Source organism: Takifugu flavidus, chromosome 9 (assembly GCF_003711565.1).
Source record: "Takifugu flavidus isolate HTHZ2018 chromosome 9, ASM371156v2, whole genome shotgun sequence".
NCBI classification, from domain to species: domain Eukaryota; kingdom Metazoa; phylum Chordata; class Actinopteri; order Tetraodontiformes; family Tetraodontidae; genus Takifugu; species Takifugu flavidus.
This window is the reverse complement of record NC_079528.1, coordinates 10,889,403-10,902,171: the sequence shown is the minus strand read 5'-3', so window position 1 is coordinate 10,902,171 and position 12,769 is coordinate 10,889,403. Positions and strand designations below refer to the sequence as shown.

At 47.6% G+C, this 12,769-nt stretch overlaps 1 protein-coding gene across 2 annotated transcripts; it reads right to left on the bottom strand.

Moving 5' to 3' along the window:
- Positions 1-2,014: 2,014 nt before the first annotated feature.
- Positions 2,015-11,471, bottom strand: LOC130531604 (neuronal acetylcholine receptor subunit beta-2-like). Of its 2 annotated transcripts, XM_057043681.1 has the most exons (7): positions 10,833-11,471; positions 5,951-6,096; positions 5,759-5,803; positions 5,543-5,652; positions 4,731-5,024; positions 4,040-4,445; positions 2,015-3,653 (listed from the first exon to the last, which is right to left on the bottom strand). In XM_057043681.1, the coding sequence occupies exons 1-7, from the start codon at positions 10,882-10,884 to the stop codon at positions 3,498-3,500; spliced, it is 1,209 nt and encodes a 402-aa protein (XP_056899661.1). In that variant the 5' UTR covers positions 10,885-11,471; the 3' UTR covers positions 2,015-3,497. The 2 variants fall into 2 exon arrangements, with proteins under 2 accessions (XP_056899661.1, XP_056899660.1); XM_057043680.1 differs by having other exon boundaries at positions 4,040-5,024; positions 10,833-11,469.
- Between the last annotated feature and the right edge of the window lie 1,298 nt (positions 11,472-12,769).

The window sequence follows — 12,769 nt, the reverse complement described above, 5'->3', positions numbered from 1 at the left end:
TGACCAGCAGTGTCATTTTCATTAAATAGCTGCAGCCTGGGGGGGGGGGGGGGGTGTTATTGAAGCTAAGTCGGCTCACTGGAGCCATCTTTCCTTCCTGTCACAGATCTGCTCGTCACGGTGGGAACTTTTAATCTGCTGCAAATTTGTTTGGAATGTTTCATTAATAACCCCACTGATCAGAGGGCACGCTGGGATAGAAGATGCTGTGGTCATGCACCCGTGATGATGTAAATCCTGTCAGACAAGAGGCAGATTTATGCGTAAAGTGGTGAACAACTAAGAGGAACTGGTGACAAAAATGGGATTAGGTTGCATTGGAGTTTATAAAATTAAATACAGCAGCTGTCAAACTTGATCAGTCGCTTTGAAGCCCTTATTTAAAATAAAGTCTTACTGAGCAATATTCTCAATTTGTGACAAGCAGATAAACATAGGATTCATTTTCTCTAAATTCTAATTTTTTTAACTACGTTTTCTTTCATTTTAAACTGAAGACGTTCTCACAGCGTGATGCAGTTCCGGCTTCAGCCACTAGTTGGGAGCATCGGGCACCCTAATTGGTTTGGCGGCAGTAGATTCCCCCCCCCCCCCGTTTATAAAGTGTCTAGAACAAAGCTCGGCACTTGTCCCCAAAGATGAGGACTTCAGCAGATCAGAGCGGAGGATTGATGCCCCTCCGCCCCAACCGCACCGCAGCAGCTTCACATTCAATAAATATACATAAATATTGACCAGGGAGCTGAAACGACAGGTATAAATCCTGTGGGGGATAATGGAGGAGAGGCAGGACCGTGGAGGGGGGCAGGAAACGCATCCAACCCCTGACGACCTCCACGCTGCTGCGGCGTCAGATTACAGATGGAGGGCGTGTCGCACTGTGAGATTCAGGTCATTTACAACCTAATTAAAAACAAGAATGTCTCAATAACACGCATGTAAATAAACATTAACCTCTCTGGCATGTTCCTCTGTCTCTGAATGCATTTATGTGCAAGAGTTTAAAGACTTCCTGTGCTGACTGTAACCATTTTAATCCCCAACAGCAGCCGGTAAATCTTCTGTGATCGACGGGGTAGTTCTTCACAGTCACAGTTCAGACAGAAAGAAACCTGACCTCCACGACACCAGCAGCTCCACCCAGTTCCTCCAGCGGGCCTCGTGACCCTCATTCAGCTTCCTTGGAAATTGATGCTAATGTCAAATATCTGATTAATGGCTCATATGAGGGCAGAATGTGTGTAAAAGCACCGGCTGTAATTGCTCCAATTAACTCCCAATCAATGGTTGTCACTGTGGGATTAAGGTCACGGTGTGTGTGTGTGTGTGTGTGTGTGTGTGTGTGTGTTGTGTGTGTGTGTGTGTGTGTGTGTGTGTGTGTGTGTGTGTGTGACTCAGGAGATAAAACTGTTGCAGTAATGTCACAGCTGGGTCCGCACTGTTACAAAACATTAATTTCTGCATGGTTAGTTTTTTTTATATATTTCCAATTACAGTTAAAATATGTGAAATCGGAGTTTTATTGTTGTATTTACTTAATCCTACTGACACCAGGGACTTTTTTTTACTTTGCCACAATCAAGACACAATTGAAAAAAGACTTGAGTGCCTTTTAACACGTACGAGTTTCCAGATTTCTGGCCGCGCACACGCGTGTACTCATTAGCATGCTGTTCCCCCTTAGCGGGCCTGCTGCCTGTTTTTAAGCTAACAGAAGGAGTAGTTCTGAAGCCCGAGGAGAGAGGAGTGTCTAATGAAGCCTTCACATTTAGCTCTGCTCACACACAGCACGTACACGTGCACTTAAAATGTGTGCGTAAATCCAGAGCTGAGCCGCGGCTTTAGCTTTGAATCACCTCGACCTGGCTGAAAACGTGTTAGCGGCAGCAAAAGCTGAGGGGATTTTTTTTCCCCTTTCACCTCAGTAACAAAGTGAGGACACATCAAAAAAGGAGCCAAATACTGGATGAAAGTGTTCATAATCTGGTTAAAGTCCGTGTGATTGATCGAGGCCTTTTTGTTGCTTTTATTTCCCTTTATTTGCTGACCCACTCAGCGAGACAACGGCTCTTGTCCGTTTGCATTTATCATATGGACATAAATCAACCGGTTTCACAAAGATTAATAAAAACATGTTTCCATCCTTGAGAATACAGCCACAGATCCTTCTTCCAGGACTTGAGCAGTGACATTTGAGTGTGTTACCGGTGGCAAATATCGATTCAAGTAAGATCTCGCAGAGCAGACGGTGCTAATCAGGTTTTGATATGATGGAGGGCTAAAGTCAGTGCTAACAAGCCCCCATGACTGTGTGTATAAAATATTGTATCACATTGCTGCTGGTTTCCTTGTTGATGGCTGCTGATGAGTTTGTAATTTCGCTTAAAAATGATACATCGGCCTTATGTTTTATTGTGTACTGACTCTCAGTCGGAACTTCACAACTTTGTTTTATTTTAGGTGCACGCAGAGGAGCGTGTTCGTGTATGAGGTTTAAAAAGGGGGCTCATACACACACCCACAGGCTGTTAGCATCTTACCGGGCCAAAGGCTTTCTGTTTCTTATTTTTTCAAGGCAAATATGAGAGATCCATAAACGTGCAATGACTAAATGGCGCGGGGGAAGGTGAGGTTCTTCGTATCTACACGGCGGAAATCGTTCGCTCCTCAAACCACTCTTGCATTTAAACTAACAGGTTAAAAACGAAGGCCGTCAAACAAGGTCCTGAAAAGGTTTTGGCCGCCTAAATTACCCTCATAAACACCGACAAGGGTCAGAGATAAAATCTTCTTAAGGAGGTTACATTTTTATAGCTGACCGTCAACCACGGAGTGATTGTCGAGAGGGAGGTGAGTGACGGAGAGGTGGTTTACTTTGAAATGAAAGATAATTCTGGTCATTATAACAAGTGAGTTTGACTGATGAGTGTAGATGTGAGTGTGTGAGTGACTGGACGTGAAACGATAAAGGTCAGACGAAGCCTTGAGTTTTAGTGATGAGGTAGGGACCTGTTAGCGTCCCTTTCCAAGGTGCTATCAAGGTCATTTGCAACTTGCCAGTAATTTACGCATATTTAGCTTTTTATGGCTCTTGTTAGGACATCAAAAAAATATACAGTATATATAGGTATGAGCAGCAAATTCTCCATCAAGCATGGATGAGTTGGAACTGAGAACATTGTCACGTGTGTAAAAGTGCCCTAATGCATGGGTCAAGTTGTTAAAAACCAGAATCCTCCATATTTAAAGGAAATCTCAATTCCTTTGCCAGACGAGTGAAGAAGACCGTGGCTGTAAACACGGGGGACGAAGAGGGAGTGGATGTATAGAAGCAGGAATGTGGGCTAAAGTGCATAGTTTTCAATTCCCTGTGAGTGTGTGGTGCGAGGCTGAGGTGTGATTCGCTGCGTTAAAGCGTTTTCAGAGCGCTCTTTCTGGGGGGGGGGCTGACGGTTCATCTCGGGGTCACGTTGAGGTCAACGTTCGGCGATGTAAATTTAGTTATGGTCCACTTCTTCAACAATGGGGGTGTTGAAGCTCTGGAAGAGGGGCTGTATGAAGAGGCCCACCGTCCCGACCACACACACAAACACAAAGATCCACAGGAAGAGACGGTCGATCACCATGGCCACATACTTCCAGTCTTCAATGATCTGTTGGGAGATATCAGATAATAGTGGGGGAGTGTGTAATAATTAACTAAAAATAGAACAAAGAACATCAAGTAAGGAAGGCCGCCTATTCTAATCTCTGCTGTGTTTTGGTCCAACGAACGCCCCCGGGAGGATTTTTTTTTGTCTCTGGAGTGCTGCCCCCTGCTGGTACAGAGCATTGTTTCATCTCACAGGACGATTATGAGTCTTGCAGCCAGGGCTAATGCTACTAGCGGCTAATTAAAGACATGCTAGCTAGAAATGTTTGGCACACAGACAGCTTTTGGTATATTCTAAAGCAGCATGGCTGCCTTTCCTCCGCTTCAAGCTAATAGACGAGGTAGCTTGTAAATGCTAACTGTAAGAGCATATGTGGATATGCTTACCCCTTCATCATCATCCTCGCTCTTCATCTTCTCAGCAATGTACCGAACGCCGTCCACGGCGTCCTCCACGTCAATGTTGTACTTCAACGTCATCCTCTTCCTGAACTCGGTGTTCTCTGACAAGTCTCTGATCTTCCAGCCGTAGCGTTTGGCCGACTCCTCGTTCACGAAGAAGGACGAGGAGGAGTCCGCCACTCCCAGAGGGCCTCCTCCATCCACCCCACGCAGCTTGCAGTCAGAAAGCGATCTCTGCTGGTGTTTCTTCCTGAACCTCTCGCGGATGTTTGAGCTTCTGGGTCTCCGCATGAAGAGGAAAGAGGGAAGCCGGTGCAGGAAGACACGCTTGACCCAAGGGGGCATGGTGTGTGTGCTGGGGGATCGATGGTGAACATTGAGCACGCAGACGCTGGTGACGATGGAGAATGTGACTAGCACCATTGTAAACATCAGATACTTCCCAATCAGAGGCACGGCTAAAGATGTGGGCGGCACAATCTTTGAGATCAGGAGTAAAAACACAGTCAGGGCCAAGAGGACGGATATACAGAGAGTCATCTTCTCGCCGCAGTCCGACGGGAGGTAGAAGACCAGAATGGCCAGGGAGGTGATCAGGATGCAGGGAATGATCAGGTTGATGGTGTAAAACAGAGGTTTTCTTTTGATAATAAAGTCATAGGTGATATCTAGGTACCTAATGTCATTGGGGTCTTCATTCTTACGGCCAGGCAGGGACACGATGTCCCACTCCCCGCTGGGTTTGAAGTCGTCGCGGGAAGCGTAGTCGCTGACCAGGATGAGATCTATCTCCGTGTGGTCGTACGTCCAGGAGCGAAACTGGAGCGTGCAGTTCTGCTGGTCAAATGGGAAGTCGCGGACTTCGATCTTGCACGCCGACTTGTAGATGGCCGGCGGGAGCCAGTTGACCTCGCCGTTGTTGGAGATGACAGCGTTGGAATAGTAGGAGACTTCGTAGGTCCCGTCCGCGCTGAGAAGGAGAGGAGGCAGGAAGGACTTGGTGAGAACCGTTATGAGACCATCATCTATAGAACATCTCCTGGAACTCATCCAGAGAGCACACGTGGTGCAATATCTGCATGATCAGCGTTGCTCCAGTGGATCAATGCCGGTAACACTACCCCCCCCCCCCCCCAACCACCACCTGCAATCTGCTGAGACCCTTTTTTTTTGCTTTGTCCAACTGCGGCCTGCAGTGGATGCATTATACATTGGTGTCCTATCAATTATGAAGCAGGTCGGCGTCCCGAATGCTTCAGTTTTGCTGCGAACGTGAAGACCAGCTAAAAACGCAGCGGCTCCGCCTGCTTTGGAGACCTGCCGATGTTCTGCCACTCTGCCTCGCTAGATGTTCCTGGATGTTTAGTGCATATCGGGACTCTTCTGATGATCGTGATGGAAAACCCAAACTGGCGTTCTGATACTGGTTCACTGACCGACGAGCATAATGGGCCAAAAACCTTCCATTGTCTGCATAAAGCAACGTACTTGTTGTAGAGGACGATGTCTGGCAGCCAGATGTGCTGCGTCGGCAGCCGGATCTTCTTGATTCCTTCGTACTCTTCGGGGTTCCACATCAATCTGTAGTCGTGCCACACCTGATCAAAGCACATCTCCCCCGTTAACAGTGGCTCAGACACGTTTAAAGGACATGTGACGATCACACATTCACACACACACATGCACAAAAAGAGGAAAACAAACCTGACTGAGCCAACAATTGGTGGTCATAATCTGGTCCCTCTCATTCTGAAAGAGACAATCAGACAGTTAGTGGATGACTGATGATTTGACTGCGGTGATTAAGCAGAATCTGTGTGTGTGTGTGTGTGTGTGTGGTGTGTGTGTGTGTGTGTGTGTGTGTTGTTGTGTGTGTGTGTGTGTGTGTGTCCTCACCACATTGATTAGCTGGGCCAGAGAGACCTGGATGTAAATGGTGACCTGCTGGCTGTTGTTGACGGCTGGTCTGATCAGCTTGTTGTAGCGATCTGGAGCCAACAGGTGACTCACCAGCCGCTCCTCCACCTCCGCACATGAGGCAGCTGCACACGCGCACACACACACACACGCGTGCACAGAGAAAATGACGAGGTTAGGAAACAGGCTCCGCCGGTTCACCAGAACATGGCCACTGTGATGTTCACTCTTCAAGTTCACGTGTTTCACATCACACGCTCACATGAGACGTCATTTATTTAAGTGCAGCTCCTGTTGTCAGAACCATGTCTCACCCCTGCGTCCAGCAGGCTTCCTGCGTGTTCTGCATGCGCTCAGCGGCCGACTGAACAGATGAAGCGAAGCTGACAGACGCTGCTCTCACCCGTCTGCTGTCTGACAGCGTAGTCCAGTAAAGGCCCCATTAAAGATGTCATGTATGCAAACATTTTATGCCTCTTGCACCCATGTGGTGATGACAGAACCTACAACAAACACTCGCACGCACATCCACTGCAGTCGTCCTTAAAGCCTCACGCTACAGATTAGCGGCGGCGGCGCTGTAGCGCGCTGCCTGTTTGCGGATGTGATGGGCACGTAATGAGGCTAGCAGTGCACACAATCTGCTTTCAGTCCAAGTGATAATGATGAGTCACATTCAGACACACACACACATGGTTGATTTCACCCCCTGACGGGGTCACAGAGCTTCAGCGATGTTGGTTGCTGCAATACGGACGCTGCCAAACTTTCAAACCCGCTGAAACTCAAATGAACGTTCAACAACAGAAAGTTGCCTTCAGACTTTCTCCAGTTCAAGATATTCCAGTTGGTTTGGTTCGTTTCAGTCTGTTTTTATTGGAATTTCACTGCTGTCTGGGGCACAAATGTAAGTTTTAATGGAATGAATGTTGCGGGTAAATGTTTTCTATGATTTCAATGCGTTCAACATTCATCTCAAACAAGAGTCCCCCTCACTATTATCAAGATAAATTCCAACCATTTAAAGGCCCTTCAAGGAGCTTGACAAAAGAATCATAAGCTTATTCCAGGTTCCAATCACAACACAGCCTTCCCAGGAATGGGATTAGGTCTTGGGGTTGAAAACTACTTCAGATTTCCTTGAAAATGCATCTCTCTCTTTCCCACATGATGCCTCGCAGGCAAAATGCTGGAGCATAATTGGGTCAGGCTGCATGTGTAAATGGAGCTTTAGAAAAGCCCCAAATATGAGGCCTTGCAGCATATGATGGAGGCAGATTTAACGGGGGTCCTTGTAAGAACTGTGATCTCTTGTACCTCTAGTCAGTGTGAAGTGGTTCGTGTCTCTGCTGGTGGACGATTAGAGTCAAACTTACGACAGAAAGTGAATCTCAGCACCTCAGAGCTAAACCTGCTGTTCCCCTCAGGACCCATGTGTGTGTGTGTGTGTGTGTGTGTGTGTGTGGTGTGTGTGTGTGTGTGTGTGTGTGTGTGTGTGTGTGTGTGTGTGGTGTGTGTGTTGTGTGTGTGTGTGCGAGGAGAAGATAAAGAGTATTTCTCTTTTGCAAGCTCTGTAATTTTTAAACGTGTATGAACAAGAGGTAAATGTTACAAAAAAAATGTTAAGCTTTGTGTCATTCTTATTAAATAACACATACAAGTGAAGAATGAGCTTTTGCAGCTGAGGATAAGGTCAGAGGGAGTTCATTTTTCATTTTGTGCAATAAAAACTGAAATGTAAGTTTCTTTCTTAATTAATTTAATTCAAACGCGGGTGGGGAATAATCAGAGAATATCTATTTTTTGTTGGGTCGTCGGGTTTTTTTCAACATGACGACGTGCGGAAAACCAAAAGGGTCAGAAAACATCCAGACTGACCTCAGCAATAAATTTGTGCCCAGACGTCTCAAAACTGTGCAGTTAGCAGCTTTTGACAGCGTTGAATGTTGTCTGTTTGACATTTCCGTTGCTCTCTCTTTGTGAGCTGTCACATCAATAAACACAGAACACAGAACACATACTAAAATATTCCGACCGGGATGTTTTATGTTCGGCACTGAGCTGTAAAGGTGCAGGGAGAGACGCATCGGACACTTGGTCAGCCTAGATTAACGTCCTGCAGGATGTAGACGGGACAGCGTCTGCCAAACTGTGCCGCTGTGACATGACACCAAGCCTTCAGGGGGTAAATGTTTTCTGTCAGACTCAGAAAGAACTGGAAAACATTCCCAGCTTGGGTCGATCCTCTGGTAAACAGAAATGGGATGCAGCTGTAATATGACGACCATTCGCTGGAAATCACAGTGAATCATGGATGCGCATTAATAGAATCGCACACAGATGCTGACAATTCATTTGGATGCAGTCACGAGGGACACGGCGGAGCCGTCGGGAGGTTTTAGCGCCCCCGGGCTTCCAAACACACTTAGAAGGAATTCCGTTCCTGTAGCTCATTGTTTACCTTTATTGTGCTTTGGTATACAGCATTAAGGCATTAGAGGCTAAAGCATCAAAAAGCTATTATAACACACATCACACAATGAGATCGCACAATTGCCTCCCGATACGTTTGTGTTTAGAGTGTTTTCAGTGTTTACTGGTTCAGCTGCTACATTTAAAACCGTGGATGTTTTACTTCCTTTTAATTAAGATATTGTTCCCTCAGACTGGCCTCTGCTGCATCACTGTCACCACACAACTTGATTATTTTGCATGGAATTGCCCCCCTGTCATTTCACGCCAAATCCTGAAAGATGATTAAGATGATTTAAACCAAAAAGACTCATAAAGAGATACGCAAGAATTCAAATTACAGAGGAAAAAACAGAGACTTTCACCAGGTGACGTAGAGTCGTGTAAGGTCTGGAGGTTAAAATAGGATGTGTGTGAGGTTGATGTAAGATGGGGATTAGGAGGCAGGTCTCCACACACACACACACACACACACACTCCTGTCTAGTTCGTTGCACTCTCTACACCTCAATAATTCATCATAGCTAAAATAAAAATACCTTCATCTCATAAGCGGATACTCCGCCGCCACAATCAGAGATCTTTTATGGCCAATTCGAGATTGACGTGGCCTCCATCACAGGGCGCCCAGACCCTGTCAAACTGTCACACCCAGAAATGCCGCACCGTTTGGGACAATGCAGACGAGGAGCGCGTCGTGCGTCATCAGTGCAGAGGAGGGTTTTTTTAAAAAAAAAAGAACTCTGAAGCCTGTAGATTGTTTTGGAGCGTGGTGAATTATTCAACACATCTGGGGTGGCCCGCCGAGACCCGAGGTTTCAGGATTCAGCTGCCTGCGCTGTGCTCAGGACGCCGCATGCCCAGATCCCTCCGCTCATGAAAGGCGCCCACGTGCCACCCATGTGCATCCACAGCCGCCACATGATGAGCGAGACAATAAACATCGTTCACAGCGAATCTGCTGCCTCAAAGCGTGATGTGTGTGTGCGGGGTGTGTGTGTGTGTGTGCAGGGGGGGTGTGGGTGGGTGTGGATGGGGGCACCACATGGGACCTCTCAAACTTTCCACACACAGCCCTGCCATGTGTGAGGATACACCACGCTTATCTACCCTGTTCCGTGCGTCCTCTCAGGCCTGACGGCAGCAGCAGTCTCCTCATTCTCACCCCTCTGGTTGCTGTTTGCAGCAGCTCCAGCAACAACACTGCCCCCCCCCACCACCACCACCACCACCACCACCATCATTCTTCACTCACTGAGCTGCACCCAAACAAGCAGCATCATGAGTAACTGTTTACTATGAAGTGTTGACTCAGTTGTGGGGCAGGCATCAGCAGGGGGTGACGAAGCACCTTTCTTTCCCCCCCCTTAACGCCACAGAAGCTTGAGAAGGCTGCCGAGCATTTGAAGGTTCTGCCCACACTCAGAGCCTCTCCCAAAGGCTGCGGAGGAGCCCGCGTTTCTATTTTGGAAGAGTTCCTAATGAGCTGCTATATTCCCTGCAGCAGGCGGGGGGGGGGGGGGAGTGAATGCAGCGTTTGAAATAATTAAAGAGAATGTAAGAGGTTTGCTAACTTTGAGAGCAGGAGAAGTAAATACAGGAGTCCTGCAAGGTCTCGATGGGGCTGAAATGAAAACAAAGAAAGATCTCTTTCCCTTCCTCTGCCCCCTGAAATCAAAAACTTTTCGGATTATTCTGAGGTGAGGGGAGAAAGCAAAAGACAGGAAGCCTGGACTCACATTACCACAACTGCTTCTACAGTCTTCTAGATTAACATTTGGTACAGTGAATATTTACGACATCGTTTCTTTTGAACCTGGGGGTCGACTCTGTTAAAGTATTTCTCAGAAATGGGGTGGGAGGGGGTTCCTGGTGAGCGTTTCCTGGACATCTGGGGCCCTTAACAGCTCCTCCAAACGTCTTTAACTTGATCAAATGACACATTCTGTTAGTGTTCATTTCAAAAGAGAACAGCAGAATCTGATTCTGACCTTCACACAGTTGGATTCAACAAAATATGATTTGTTGGTTAAACTAGAACTTATGAGGGAAACGTGTAAAATCATTCTTACAGCCCTGATTGAAGAGTTTATGATTCAGTGGCCATGTTGTGCGCAGAGGACCCGAAAAAATCACGTGTTAAAGTATCTGACGCAGGGAAATGCCACTCTGTCCCACCGGCCTGCTTTCATATATCACGTGCTGTCTCCTAAAAACTACACATTATTGCCTAAAGACACCTCTACATGAATAAATGGCTATCCCGCACCTGCTGTTTTCATGCGCTGGCACAATGAGGCCAAATGATATTTTGGGATAAACTCGGAACTCGACGCGTCGCCTCGACCTGTCCTGGTTTGGGATGAGGGGGGGTTAAAGGTTTACTTACTTGCCGCGGTGAGAACCAGGAAAGCCAACGCTGCTTTCACCGGGACTGCCATCGCTTCCTCCCTCCAGTGCGACGCACAATCCAAAACTTCCAGCTCTCTCGCGTCTTTTCTCCCTTCCTTTGCTCGATGTGAAGGCGAAATGATATAAAAGGCTAGCTAACTTGCTTATAGTTATTTCATGTCGCAGATAAGACGCCGGCTCAGGCTTGGAGGCGTGTAGAGGGGCTGCGCCGTCTGCGCTCTGGGAGGAGAAGCCCGGCGCTTTCTCCAGAACGCACCGACGCTCCTCCGGAGCTGCTGGAGCTGCGAGTGCGCGCAGCGAAAACAGACCGACGAGAAGATGAGAAGCTTCAGATCTTCATGCGCGATGGCTCACTGGTGTCCTCGGAAACACGGCGCTGCTACTGCGAGGGTTCCTGTCTTCGCGGAAGCGGCCATTCTTTGGATAAAAGATTAAACGCTCCGGTCATCACATGCGCGCTGACCGGCCGTGCGCTCCCGCGTCGGGCGTCACTTTCACCGTCTGCCGTCTCATTCGACACAGTTTGGCATGAAAACAAACAGGAAAGGTGGGCTTTGGGCTTTAGGGTCTCTAAGCTGAGAATTAAATCACGCTCCACTGAAGCTCAGAAGGGAAGGCAGCGCACACTGATGCCAGAGCTCAAGTGTGGGGATTTGTTTGTTTTTCCTTTGACCAACGAGGAAATCAAAGTTATTAATGCCAGCGAGTGACGTTTGTTTTCAGGGAAAGTCAGGTTTTATCTGCATTATGAGCATTGATGCCAGTGTAAGTGTCACTAAAGTGCTGAGAAAAGCTTCAGGTCTCGTCCAGCTGGTGGAATCTGGGTACAGGGCAGGGGTGATTCAAGGGGCACCAACAGTGAATTAGGTTATTAGAACGACATTTAAATAAATTCTGCCAGTGCTGCTGCCACACTGCACTTCCAAAATCCAAAATAACTGCCCCCCCCCCCCCCATCAGGCAACAGACCTGTTTCTAACAGCATCTCCAGAGATCGACAGCAGGGGACAGCTGAAGGATAATCTGATATGTAACCATGGCTACACCGCCAAATCAAACCTATCCATTGCAGTAAAATGTTTTCAATATTTATGACTGCAGGCGGAGAAGGCAGGCGACACTTTTTTACTGCCCGCCCCGGGTGTGGCGCCGCAGCCTCAGCGGTTCGTCGGGTCCTGATGGAGACTGTGAGGGTGGCAAACCTGCAGGTTTCTGGGGTATAAAGTCCCCCAGGTGGTGCGAGCAGCCGAGAGGGCAAAGTGACTGCGTCTAATCATTTCAGGGAAGGGAAGAACGGGAAGCAGATGTGATGAAAATTTGAACTGAAGAGCCGCCGCCGATGAGGCGCAGCAGGGGGGGCGTGAGCGGGAAAACTTCAGAGCAGGATAGCGTTCACTTTTCAGTTGACCTGTGAGGAATTTCTAAATGTGCAGAATTACATTACAAATATAAGCTGCGGCTTACTTGTGCAACAGTGGCATTTTACCGATTATGCACTCACGCACGCACGCACACACACACACACACCTCACAGAATTATCCTCCAAATGCAACCAAATTGCATTACCCTCCCCTCACTCCCCATTATAGTTACACTTTGGCAACATGCAAGCATCCCTCCCAAAGTCCCAGCCCATCCCTCCTAATGAGCATTATCACTGCAGCCTAAAAGCAGAGGGAAGCCAAACTTAATCAGAGCTGCATAGAGCACGTACACACGCATGCACACGCACACACACACTTTGGACTGTTGCGTAATCAAATACCTGATTGCATTTGAAAGAATAACATGAACATGGTTTCATTAGAGCGCTTGTGATGGCCTCATCGCCAACACGACACAAGTCTTCCTTTTATTCAGGCCTCCCCAGAGCACAGCTGCCATTTCAACTTGACATTTACTCCATGTTTTTA